The sequence below is a fragment of the Phalaenopsis equestris genome, unplaced genomic scaffold (genome assembly GCF_001263595.1).
Source record: "Phalaenopsis equestris unplaced genomic scaffold, ASM126359v1 Scaffold000800, whole genome shotgun sequence".
NCBI lineage: Eukaryota > Viridiplantae > Streptophyta > Magnoliopsida > Asparagales > Orchidaceae > Phalaenopsis > Phalaenopsis equestris.
This window is the reverse complement of record NW_018165240.1, coordinates 1,086,513-1,100,355: the sequence shown is the minus strand read 5'-3', so window position 1 is coordinate 1,100,355 and position 13,843 is coordinate 1,086,513. Positions and strand designations below refer to the sequence as shown.

At 40.9% G+C, this 13,843-nt stretch overlaps 1 protein-coding gene and 1 pseudogene across 1 annotated transcript; both read right to left on the bottom strand.

Moving 5' to 3' along the window:
• Nucleotides 1–1,193: 1,193 nt before the first annotated feature.
• LOC110031262 (vicilin-like seed storage protein At2g28490) lies at nucleotides 1,194–4,295 on the bottom strand. Its single transcript, XM_020734378.1, has 4 exons — nucleotides 3,756–4,295; nucleotides 2,664–2,923; nucleotides 2,156–2,557; nucleotides 1,194–2,078 (listed from the first exon to the last, which is right to left on the bottom strand). The coding sequence occupies exons 1-4, from the start codon at nucleotides 4,087–4,089 to the stop codon at nucleotides 1,686–1,688; spliced, it is 1,389 nt and encodes a 462-aa protein (XP_020590037.1). The 5' UTR covers nucleotides 4,090–4,295; the 3' UTR covers nucleotides 1,194–1,685.
• Nucleotides 4,296–5,423: 1,128 nt separating this feature from the next.
• Nucleotides 5,424–11,734, bottom strand: LOC110031261 (annotated as a pseudogene).
• Nucleotides 11,735–13,843: the final 2,109 nt, after the last annotated feature.

Sequence of the window (13,843 nt, the reverse complement as noted above, 5' to 3'; positions counted from 1 at the left end):
TTTTTGATAGCTATAACTATGATGAGGGCAATGGAATATAAATTTTTAACATAAATTTGTGGTATTTAAGACTTATTCAATGCGCAATAATTAATATTTTCTTGGTTTCTGAGCCATGGCCATTATACATAGAGAAAACAAAATCGGGTTTTTCTAGCATTCTTTTTGTGCGGATCTTTTCTCTTGTCAGTAGTGTCAACATATGGAGGGCGGACAACCTTCTAAATCCATTAATGAAAAGCCTTGTGCTTTGGTGTTTCAGGCTATGTAGAAGAGGGCCAAAACATCATTTAAGGTTGATGGCCCGACAAACGCATCATGCCCGAGTAGAAAGCTATCGAGTCGGTGGTTGAAATAGGATCATCAGATTCACACAATGACCGTCCTGCAGGGGATCCTTGATAGCAGATGGAGGTTTCCTACTAAAGAAGCATCGTATGATGGGGAAATCCCATTCAAATAATAATCAGGTTGACAATTAGGTTGGATGGATGATCAGAGTAATGTGTCTGGAAGTTTCGGAGGACAATATATAATAATGAACACCCAGAGAGACTTGTTTCACTGGTCTTCACCCTAGGGAGGAGCCTGATCTTCCGAGCTACCTAGTGGAAGTTATGCAGTTCGACGGCCTGAACTCCACTCTGGTGGGTAAGAGTTACACCAAACTGAGCGAGACACCCGATCAGTGCAGTGCTCTTGCCCTGTCCGTCTCTCACTACCAAAAGGAAAGCCTTGGTTCAAGAGGAAAAGAAGATGAAAGTTTTCAAACAAATGATGGCTGAGGTATCAGAGAGTAAGAGGAATGTCGAGTTGGAGCTTATGCGCCTATAGAAGAAGTTCAAGAAGTCGACTCACGCATGGGATGCAAGGGCTCAGAAGTACGAGCAAACTATCGCTGATTGATAGCCAAGGATAAGGAGCCGGAAGACAAGATGCCCCGGATGATCTCTCGAGAAGAACACGTTGTGGCGCTCTCGGAGCAGATCCAAGTTGATTTTGCTATCGCCGCAGAACTCATCGTGAACATATTTAATATCATACAAATTTTACATGTTTACATAGGTAACAATAAGTCTGTGTGCTAGGTATTTAAAAACATAAGAATTGTGTGGTATTTCATGTATTTCACCTTTTAAACATTAATAATGTATGTAAATGCCGCAAAACATAAAAGATTGTAGCTAATAACATTGCTCTCAAATTCATAGAATAATTTTATTCGCCTACACGGCCAAAACGATAAAACAAAAGGGATTTTTACATAAATAGCACATAAAACCTCCTTATTTACATTTCTCACCCACAAAAGTTTGACATTACGAATTATATACTCTCGTTAACGAAAAATTATTCCATACATGCATCCGCTGTCTGATCTCCACCGTCCATCATTATTTAAAAATAAAAAATAAAAATAATGGCCACTGAAATACATGTTTGCCCTCATGAATGGTGGAGATCGGACAGTGTGCGCATTTCTGGCAGTCTGACCTCAGTGCCAAATATGGCAAGAGGTGTTAACATGAGTTTAGAATCCGTAATATTAAACTTTCGAGGGTGTTATGTGTAAATTACGAGATTATACCTTCTATATGTGTAAAAAATCCTAATTAAAAAGAAAAAAAAAAACCCTAAACCCTACATAAAGCAAGGATTCACCCTTTTCCCGCCATCGCTTCCCATCATCCCCTTCCTCCCGCCTCCTTCAAGCTCGGCAAAATCATCGACTCATTCTGCTTCGTCACCAACTTCCTCAACTCTTCCTCCGTTATCCCAAATCCCGCTGCTAGCTCGCTCCCGATCATCTTCCTTAGTATCGAGCTCTTTCCCACCAGAAACTGCGGCCTACTCCTCCTCCACGACGTCGTAAACCCTAAAATCTCCATCGGATTCTCTCTCGAAGCCACCTGACAGAACGGGTAAAACGTCGGCACCCAGAACACATCCCCTTCTCTCACTTCTGCCTTCATAGCCTGCGTCCCGTTAGGGTAGACAACTTCCACCGTTCCCGCCCCAGCAATCACCACCCCGTACTCCGTCGCCCGGGAATTCATGTGCGGCGCCATCATTGATCCCTGCATCCAGTAATCCATCGATCGTTTTAAGAATTAATACTATCGATTTCGTAATTTGATTGGAAATTGAAAATTACCGTGCTGAGACTGAGGAGAGTGATGCTGATGTCCGACTGCTTGAGCGGTAAGTAGTCGTCCCCGTTGATCTCGACGCTCCATCCATAATCGTTTTTGAAATCGGGCTCACGATCGTAGACATTGTATGCATCCGGTGCTTCCACTGGATCGCTTGCTCGGCGCTTGGCCTTGTTCTTCTCCTTCGCTGTTTCTCCAAAGAAGATCGAGCCCAAGATTGTTGTCCATGATACTGTTTTTTTGCCGCTATTCTGTTTTAATGGTCTACTCTGCTTCAACCTTTTCATCTCAGACTTCATGTCGCTGATGACCTCATGGAGGTGATTGGCTTCATTGTCGGTGTTGAATATGATCGACCCGGCGAAGCTGGCCGATTTAAGCACCCCTACCTCCTCCGGCGTCGCCTGAAATCAAACCAGACGTTGAAGATGTATAGTTCCTCTAGACTCGACTGGTTACAACAAAAACCCCATGCGCGTGAGATGTTTGATGAAATGCGACAGTACTCACATTGAAGGCAGAGGTCAAGGTGCTGATATCAAAACCAGCAAAAACGGAGGTAGGGAACTTCCCGCCGTCAATGAAGAAAGCGGAGCCGCCGATGAGGTCTGACTCAAGCGATTCGAGGGCGCCGATGAATTGGAGTTTCTGATCCTTGCGGGTGTTGACGAAATAGAAGGCCGACCCCGCCGGGACGTGGAGAACATCTCCAGGTTTCAACTGCCGCTCGACCAAATCGTCTTCGTGAATCCAGCCCGCTTTGGCTTCCCCTGCGGCGGATTCATTCATTGCAGGCATACCGAGCAGGTGAATATTATAACTAGGGACTTAAGGGTTTAGAGGCAATTAGTGGTGTACATGAGCCGAGTCAGCTCGTTCTTGAGCTCACTAGCCTACCTGATTGAGCTTATTGAGCCACGAGCTCAAATTCATTCTGACTTGCAAACCGGCTCGAATAGAGTAAAAATTGAATTTTTTATTTCAAATTCATGAGCCAGCTGCTACCACTACAAGCTAAGCTTGAGCTGGGCATGACTCTACTCGACTTAACTCAGTTTACACCCCTAGAAGCAATATAATTTTGAAAAATTTACAAACCTCACACAATTTTCATGTATTTATATATCTTACAAACTTTTATAGCATTTTGATATTTTAAATCTATTCATAAAACAGATGTATATCATTTTTAAAAGTTGTAATAATATTAGTAAAGTCAAAATGGTTCGTCGTTCTCGAAAAGCTTGTGTTCGGCTCATTTGTTAAGAAATAAACACGAACAGTGACTTCACCAAGAATTTCAAACATGAGTTTATTTCAAATAAATTAAATTTCAAACGCACCAAACACAAACACAAGTTATGTTTGTTCGTGTTCAGTTCGTTTACACTCTTACTTATGCATATTTTTTTAATAAATCATATAATTGAGAATTAAAATGTTAATGCTGGTTATATGAATTCCATATTACTACATTATGTGATGTTTGCTACAGTATTTGATATATTCATAATATTCGTATAGTTATGAGCAGAATTATATCAGAGCATTTGGATTATTGCATTTATACCACCCAATAATTCAAATCATTTTTTGCCGTACCTTTTAGGAGGAACAGGATGAGGTCGGCATCCATGTAATGGGGAATGAGCAGTGTGTTTGCTTCCATGGTTACAAAGCTAACGAGTATGCGGGGCGGGCGGCCGTTCCATGAGGGACTTTTGAACACCCTGATCTCGCCGCCCTCCGACTTTGACACCACTCTTGTTTCCTTAAGAAGGAACGGCGCCGCCCTCTCATGGCCGCCGGCGCCACCTCCTTCTCCGGCGATATCCCACTCCCGCCCATCCGACGACGTCGCTGTGGAAACCAACAGGTAGAAGCAGATGATCGCCAGCCTTCGGCCGCTTACTTTCTCCCATCTCTCCATCTTCATCTCTCACCTCTCTCTGTGTCTCTCTGTGTGGTTGCAGAAGGTTGAAGATAAGGTGTGCAAGGGAAGGGGAGGGTTGGTGAAGTGTGTGGGCCTGCGGCCATCAACGTGGCTGTTAATGCGTGCCCCATAAAAGATACTGCGTGGCCGCTGACCTGCAAGGAAATTAAGGCACCTACCCCTGTCCATCTAGATCGGTATGGATTTTTTTAACTTGTCATTTTCCTGTAAGGACAATCCTAAATTTGGTATTTACAAATCAACCTTCTTCTTTCATCCAATTTTCAAATAATCTCTTAAATATCAAAATTTATGGTAAAACGCCGCTCATAGTTCACATTTTTATCAAATTCTCAATTGTTTGATTGTGGCGCGCGTAAACACATCGATTCAGTGGTTAATTTGAGTGAAAGTTAAAAAGAAAAATAATGTAAGAGGTCAAAATAGCTCTTGTGAGGCGAAACTGTATAAGAAATTTTGAGAACGGGCAAGTTGTACTTGAGGTCTTTTAAAAATCGAATCTTGAGCTCGATTTTGAGTCAAGCTGAGGTTAGTTTGAAATCAGGTCGAATAGATTTAGTGTGGTTTGAAATCGGCTCGTCGCACATTATATTCAATTTTGAACTGAGCCGGCTCAAAATTGAGTCGAGCTCGATTTGACTCAAAATCCAAACGAGCTTGCTGAAACCGAGTTATTTGGATTCGTTTGAGCTCAGAATAGGCTTGATCTAGCTCAAAAGTGAAGCTAATTGGCTCAAATTGAGTTATTTGGGTATGTTCCAACTTGATATTCAATTTTATCTATACATATAATTGTTGTCTCGAGCCAGTTCGAGCAAATTATTGTATGGCTCAAAATTGGCTAAAAAAAAAACTCCATCCAAAATTTTAGATGATAGCTCGGCTCGTTTATTTCGATTCTATCTCAATCCGAGCTAAAATTTGAATCTTTTTTCGAGCAATTAACGATCTTCGGGCTATTATGGTATTGGTTGTGTTTTCTGTGTTGGATCGCCGTGCAAAGATAAAACGTCAAATGATATAGAATTCTCTAGTCAGTAACTATTTGGCATCGTCTGTGAGAAGCATTCCTAATTTTTTACACGCACTTATCGAACACGTGTTAATTTAAAAATAAGAATTTCTACCTTAAAGATGTTATGATTAAGTAAAAGTAAGTCCCCAAGACCTATCTTTGGAGGATTATATGCATAACATGGAGGAAAATTAAGCTCAAAGCCTTAAACTCTTAGATGAGGTTAGTGAGTAGATTGCATACTCGCGTGCTTGATAAAATAAAAAGCCCGTTTAAGAGAAACGGGGCCTTAAACTGGCAAATGAAGCCCAAAAGCACCCAACTCAAAACTTAATCGCATAGAGATGTTTAGAATCCGCAATATTAAACTTTCGAGGGTGCTTACTGTAAATTACGAGATTCTACCTAACCCTACAAAGAGCAAGGATTCGCCCTTTTCCCGCCATCGCTTCCCATCATCCCCTTCCTCCCGCCTCCTTCAAGCTCGGCAAAATCATCGACTCATTCTGCTTCGTCACCAACTTCCTCAACTCTTCCTCCGTTATCCCAAATCCCGCTGCTAGCTCGCTCCCGATCATCTTCCTTAGTATCGAGCTCTTTCCCACCAGAAACTGCGGCCTACTCCTCCTCCACGACGTCGTAAACCCTAAAATCTCCATCGGATTCTCTCTCGCCGCCACCTGACAGAACGGGTGAAACCGCGGCACCCAGAACACATCCCCTTCTCTCACCTCTGCCTTCATAGCCTGCGTCCCGTTAGGGTAGACAACTTCCACCGTTCCCGCCCCAGCAATCACCACCCCGTACTCCGTCGCCCGGGAATTCATGTGCGGCGCCATCATTGATCCCTGCATCCAGTAATCCATCGATCGTTTTAAGAATTAATACTATCGATTTCGTAATTTGATTGGAAATTGAAAATTACCGTGCTGAGACTGAGGAGAGTGATGCTGATGTCCGACTGCTTGAGCGGTAAGTAGTCGTCCCCGTTGATCTCGACGCTCCATCCATAATCGTTTTTGAAATCGGGCTCACGATCGTAGACATTGTATGCATCCGGTGCTTCCACTGGATCGCTTGCTCGGCGCTTGGCCTCGTTCGTCTCCTTCGCTGTTTCTCCAAAGAAGATCGAGATCAAGATTGTTGTCCATGATACTGTTTTTTCGTCGCTATTCTGTATTAATGGTCTACTCTGCTTCAACCTTTTCATCTCGGACTTCATGTCGCTGGTGACCTGATGGAGTTGATTGGCTTCATTGCCGGTGTTGAATATAATCGACCCGGCGAAGCTGACCGATTTAAGCAACCCTACCTCCTCCGGCGTCGCCTGACATCAAACCAGACGTTGAAGATGTATAGATCCGCTAAACTTGACTGGTTATAACAAAAACCGCATGCGCGTGAGGTGTTTGATGAAATGCGACAGTACTCACATTGAAGGCAGAGGTCAAGGTGCTGATATCGAAACCAGCAAAAACGGAGGGAGGGAACTTCCCGCCGTCAATGAAGAAAGCTGAGAACCAGCCTCCGATGAGGTCTGTCTCGGCCCGTTCGACGGCGGCGATGAATTGGAGTTTCTGATCCTTGCGGGTGTTGACGAAATAGAAGGTTGATCCCGCCGGGACCTGGAGAACATCTCCAGGTTTCAACTGCCGCTCGACCAAATTGTCTTCGTGAATCCAGCCAGCTTTGGCTTCCCCTGTGGCGGATTTATTCATTGCAGGCATATCGAGCAGGTGAAATATTATAACTAGGGATTTACGTACAGAGGCAATTAGTGGTGTAAATGAGCCGAGTCAGCTCTTTCTTGAGCTCACTAGCCTAACTGATTGAGCTTATTGAGCCACGAGCTCAAATTCGTTCCGACTTGCAAGCCGGCTCGTTTAGCCTACCACTAATCTTCCTCCTCCTGCCATCAATATATTTTCGGATGCGATAGAGTAAAAATTGAATTTTTTAGTTTGAACTTACGAGCCAGCTACTACCACTACAAGCTAAGCTCAAGCTGGGCATGACTCGACTCCTTTACACCTCTAGAAGCAATATCATTTTGAAAATTTTACAAACCTGACACAATTTTCATGTATTTATATATCTTACAAACTTTTATAGCATTTTGATATTTTAATTCTATTCATGAAACAGATGCATATTACTTTTAAAAAGTTGTAATAATATTACTTTTGGATGTAATATTATTATGAAAATGTCAGTTTGATATATGTAAATGCATAAGAATAGTGTGCCATGTATATAAATGTCCATATAATTTTTATAGGTTTACCATTTTTTAAAACTTTCGGTTTTTAATATTAAAATTTTAAATAAATTCTTTTAAAATTTTGCCTTCACATACGGAATTTATCTCCGCACGCAGAGCTGCGTGCGCTCTCTGATCCCAACCGCAGATCTAGCCAAGACGGGATCGGAGAGCACACGTAGCTCTGCGTGCGCAACACTCGCTCCACATACGGGCAGTATAATTCTTATGCATTTACATATCTAACCTTGAATTTTGTGGTTCATACGTTGCAGGCACTAGGAAGGAAGAAGTAGGTCAACATTGGGACAAATTTTTAATCAAATATAAAATAAATTATTAATATTAGTATTTTAAAATATAAAAATATGGTTATACTATTGTAAATAACAATGTTTCTAGCACTTAGAGGAAGATCAGGGAAAAAGGGCTCAAGAAACAGTCAAAGTAGATCAAGATCAAAGAAAGGAAAAAATGGCAGAAGTCAATCGTCGAAAGGATCTTACAAATGTTTTCAGTGTCATAAAAGAGTCACTTCCTGAGAAACTGTCCGGAGAGGAAGAAGAAATTTCAAGAAAATTCTAAAGATCATGGAGAACCAAACATAGCCTCGGATGACTATGATTCAGTTGAAGCACTGGTAATCATCGAATCAAAATCCAATAAGGAGTGGATCCTCGGCTCGGGGTGTTCTTTCCACATGTGTTCTCACAAGGACTGGTTCGAGACACTACAACTTGCAAATGGTGGGTCCGTATTACTTGGGGACAACAAGGCTTGCAAGGTGGTCGGCAGCGGAACAATCAGAATTAAGATGTTTGATGGAGCCGAACGAATATTGCAACATGTCAGGTACGTTCCCAAACTAAAAAGAAATCTGATATCTTTAGGTACGCTGGAGTCAAGTGGATACTAGTTCAAGGCAGAAAGTTGTTGCATCAAAGTAGTCAAAGGTTCTCTCATCGTCATGAAAGGAGTCGGGAAGAATGGACTACTCCTTAATTGGAAGAACTGTACTTGGCGGCTTCTCCAACGTAGTACGATTAGAAAGGAAAGACAAAAGTGAGTTGATGCTATGGATGAAGAGATAGCTTTTCTGATGAAGAACAAGACATGGCAACTTGTGAATCGACAAAAGAACCAACGTGTCGTTGGTTATAAGTGAACCTTCAAGAAGAAGGAATGCATTTTAAGCAGCGAGGAGGTCAAGTATAAAACAAGACTTATAGCAAAGGGGTTCACACAAGTAGAAGAAATTGACTTCAATGAAATCTTCTTGCTTGTGGTAAAGTACTGCTCGATCAAGATAGTTTTAGCACCAGCGGTTCAAATAAATTTGAAATTAGAGCAGTTAGATGTTAAAACTGCATTTCTACATGAGTTGGAAGAAACTATCTTCATGGAACAGCCAGAAGAGTACAACACTCCTAAAACCAAAGATAAAGTCTGCTTGCTGAAGAAATCTTTGTACGGACTGAAACAAAGCCCAAGGCAATGGTACAAAAGATTTGATGACTTTATGATGAGAATTGGCTTCGTCAGAAGCAGATACAACAATTGTGTCTACATGAAGAAGCAAGATGATGATATAAGTACTTACTTACTCCTATACGTGGATGACATGTTAGTAGCCATGTTAGTAGCCAGCAGAAGCCAGCAGAAGCAAGGAGGAAGTCCAGAAAATCAAGGGTATCTAGAACTCAGAATTTGACATGAAGGACCTAGGACCCGCTACAAAGATCTTAGGGATGGAGATTATCAGAGATAGAAAGAAGGGCAGCTTATTCTTGTCTTAGAAGTCATACACTTAGAAAGTTCTGGCAAAGTTTAACATGCATAAAGCCAAGCAGGTCTCAACACCAATTGGTCAGCATTTTAGATTGTCAAACTCTCAGGCTCCTGAGAATGAAGAGGAGAAACGATACATGGAGGGTGTCCCCTGCGCCGGTTGGGTTGGTAGCATCATGTATGAGATAGTGTGCAGCAGACCAGACTTGGTCTACGCTGTTAGTATTGTAAGCAGGTTCATGGCAAATCCAAGACAAACTCACTGCGAAACTCTAAAATGGATCTTGCGATACTTAAAAGGCACCACCAATTTGGGGTTGCTCTTTAAAAGGCAGGAGGACAAAGATGAAAAGATCGTCGGCTATGTGGACTCTGATTATGCTGGAAGCATTGACACCAAGAAGTTACTAACTGGATTCATCTTCACGGTCTTCAGCACTGCAGTCAGTTGGAAGTCCAACCTTCAATCTGTGGTGACTCTCTCAACAACAGAGGCTGAATATATTGTTGTGACAAAAGCAATTAAAGAAGCTATGTGGCTAAAGGGCATGGCTGAAGAACTTGGTGTATGTCAGAAAGTTGTAACTGTGTTCTGCGATAACCAGAGCACAATTCACCTAACTCAGAACCAAGTCTTTGACGAAAGGTCTAAGCATATAGACGTGAAGTCACTTTGTGAGAGAAGTTGTTGCCAAGGGTTCTATAGTTGTGGAAAAGATTCATACTGAAGATAATCTCGCCGACATGTTGACGAAGGTTTTACCGACTGCTAAGTTCAGATATTGTCTGGACTTAGTAAACTTCACTGGGGGCTAAGGGCTCCATCGAGGCTAATTTGGAGGGAATCTCTAGAGTGTCGTAATTAAGAGTCAAGGTAAAGAATTGTTATATATCATGACTCTTAATTATGACAAATGACACACTTGTAATTTTCATGCCTCTTGGGAAGCCTTATCTATCTATAAATAGATGAGGGGACTAGTGGGATGGAAGGCCATCATAAGAAGATAGAAAAATCTGATCAAGAAGATGAAGAGGACGAAGAAAATTTAACAAGGAGAGGAAGAAAGAGAGGAGAGGTTTTAGAATTGAGGGAGAGGTCTTGTATAGATAAAGATCTAGAGAGACTTTGTGATTTCTCAATGTAATGAGTCTGTAATTCTTTCTTTGTGCTAGTGAATTTTGGTAGTGATTCCCTCCGTGGATGTAGGTCAATGGACCGAACCACGTAACCTCTTGTGTTTTTATGTTTGTGTAGTTCTCGCAATTTTTTTTGTTCTTGTTCTTATTTGTTGCGGTAGTTCTTTCTTTCCCATTCTGTCGTTCAGGTAGCCGAAACACTGCAGGTGCTATTCGGCAATCCTATACTTTGGCCTGTAGCAAGATCCTTGGCATCCAAGAACCGTTGCAGGGAAGGAGAACTCTATTCTCTAGCTACAGGGATTCAGGTCAAGAACCGCAAGCCTAGGGAAGTGAATGGCAAGGAGTTCTTAACAAACAGTGCAGTAAGGTTCTTTCCAACAAGAAAAAGGTTCTTGGATGCTATTATTGTTGGAAAGATTTAGATAATATTATTAAGTTCTTAATCATCTAACTCAATATACAGAGAGTTTTCTAGAAGGTTTTCTTTCAGGTGTTCTTGAAATTTTTTTTAAGGATTCTTGACTGAGCGGATTTTACAAAAAATATAATATATTATTTATATATATTAATATTATGAATGTCAAACTGGCTTCTCGTTCGCGAACAGCTCGTGCTCGGCTCGTTCGTTTAGAAAAAAACACCAACAAAAACATCAACAATGACTTCACGAACAATTTCGAATACGAGGTTATTTCAAATAAACTAAATTTCAAACGAATTGAACACAAACACAAGCTCTGTCGTTCGTGTTCGGTTTCTTTTACACCCTTACTTATGCATATTTTTTTAATAAATCATATAATTGAGAATTAAAATGTTAATGCTAGTTATATGAAATCCATATTATTATACCTTGTAATATTTGCTACAGTATTTGATATATTTATAATATTCGTATAGTATGAGCAGAATTATATCAGAGCAATTGGATTATTACATTTATAGCACCCAATTATTTAAATGATTTTTTGCCGTACCTTTTAGGAGGAACAGGATGAGGTGGGCATCCATGTAATGGGGAATGAGCAGTGTGTTTGCCTCCATGGTTACAAAGCTAATGAGCATGCGGGACGGGCGGCCGTTCCATGAGGGACCTTTGAACACCCTGATCTCGCCGCCCTCCGACTTGGACACCACTCTTGATTCCTTAAGAAGGAACGGCGCCGCCCTCTCATGGCCGCCGGCGCCACCTCCTTCTCCGGCGATATCCCACTCCCGCCCATCCGACGACGTCGCTGTGGAAACCAACAGGTAGAAGCAGATGATCGCCAGCCTTCGGCCGCTTACTTTCTCCCATCTCTCCATCTTCATCTCTCACTCTCTCTCTGTCTCTCTGTATGGTTGCAGAAGGTTGAAGATAAGGTGTGCAAGGAAAGGGGAGGGTTGGCGAAGTGTGCGGACCTGCGGCCATCAACGTGGCTTTTAATGCGTGCCGCATAAAGGATACTGCGTGGCCAGCTGCGATGTCGGCGGGGACCACTTTCTGCAAGGAAATTAAGGCACCTACCCCTGTCCATCTAGCTCTAAATTCAGTATGTCTGCAAGGAAATTAAGGCGCCTGCCCCTGTCCATCTAGCTCTAAATTCGGTATGGATTTTTTTAACTTTTCTTTTTCCTGTAGGGACAATTCGAAATTTGGTATTTACAAATCAACCCTCTCCTTTCATCTGTTTTTCAATTTCTATCTTAAATATCAATATTCATGGTAAAACACCACTCATATTTTACATATTTATCAAATTCTCAATAGTTTGATTGTGGCACGCCTAAACAAATCGGTTCGGTGGTTAATTTGTCGGGTGGTCTGTATATATCACTGGACTGTTAAGTTAAAAGGACAAATAATGTAGTAAGTCAAAATAGCTTAATATATTCATCATTGTAAGAAATTTTTTAGAACTTGCGGGTTGCACTTAGGTCTTTTAACAATCCACTTTCTACTCGTGCCGAGGTTGGCTTGAAATTGACTCGAATTCGCCTCGTCACACATTATGTTCAAACAGAGCTCGATTCAACTCAAAATCCAAATGAGCTGACTTAAATTGAGTTAGTTGGATTCGTTTGAGCTTAGAATTGGCTTGATCCGGCTCAAAATTGAAATTAATTGGCTCAAATTGAGTTATTTGGTTTGGTTCCACCTCGAAATTGGCTCATGACTCTTTTTATTAAATTTTATCTAGCAATTTGGTTTGGTTCCACCTCATCTTTTAAATGATAGCCCGGCTCGTTTATTTCGATCCAAGCTTAAATTCAAATTTATTTTTGAGCAATTAACGTTCTTCAAGCTAAATTCACAGCTCTAGTTGTACTTCTTTTAAGCACTATGTTTTTTTTGTTTTTTTTTTTTTTTGAAATAATGATGCAGAAAAACTGGAAAATACAATTACTGAACATTTTAAACAGAGTTACGGCAATTTAAAAGTAATTGGCTGGCCAGAATTGCTTCCTATTTGTCATTATCAGATTGATGTCATTACTCCTACACTATTTCAAGCTTCATTACGTTTATAGGATTGTATTTGTAATATCATCTTCTTTAGCAGTGGGGAAGGGTATAATTTTATAATGTTACTTATTTAACTGATCATTTCATTTGTGTTAAGCTTCCATAATCTTTTGCTGTGTGTTTTCTGTGTTGGATCGTCTTGCAAAGATAAAACGTCAAATGATAGAGAGTTCTTTAGCAACTATTTGGCATCGCCTGTGAGAAGCATTCCTAATTTTACACGAGCACTTATCGAAGGGTTGATAGACATACTACCTTAGCAAATGATTTTCTTTCTTCAACAGTTATTAATTTAAAAATAAGAATTTTCTACCGAAGACGTTATGACCAAGCAATAAGTCTCCAAGGCCTATCTTTGGAGGATTGTTTGCATAAAATGGAGGAAAATTAAGCTCAAAGCATTTAACTCTTAGATGAGGTTAGCAAGTAGATGGTAGGTGCATACTAGTGAATGGTGATGTAGAGCAACTGTACAATAAAGGAGAAATTTCTTATGATTCAGTGAACTGCAATAGTGGTACAAGTAGAGGGATGAGAAACAAAATTTTGTATAGACCACTGATGCATGCTTGTAATATGAGGTGCAACTCAATGGCATTTACAGGAGATCATTACAAAAGGAGGCCTCTATTAATAAGAAAAAAAAAAAAACCTTTTGTTCTGTCAATTTTTATTTCGGAGATATGACACATTCTTTGCAGTCATGACCATGACACATGTAGAGTATATGGAAGCTGCATGTCACGGACTAACTTTCCTCGAGTTATCCGTGTGGCTTTAGCGCTCTTTCTTAGCACTAAATCAGCCTAACCTTCCCAACTAACAACTCAAAAACACTCTCTTGAAAGTAGAATAGGAAGAAGAGTTAGAGAAGATAAAGCTTCACTAATAAAGAGAGATTACAAAGCTTGAAAGCTTGAAACCTTGGATGCCTTAGAATGAGGGAGGGGACACTTATTTATATCTCCCTCCATGGCTTTGGCTTTACATATTGCCAATGTGGGACTATTCTCCAAGGGGAGCT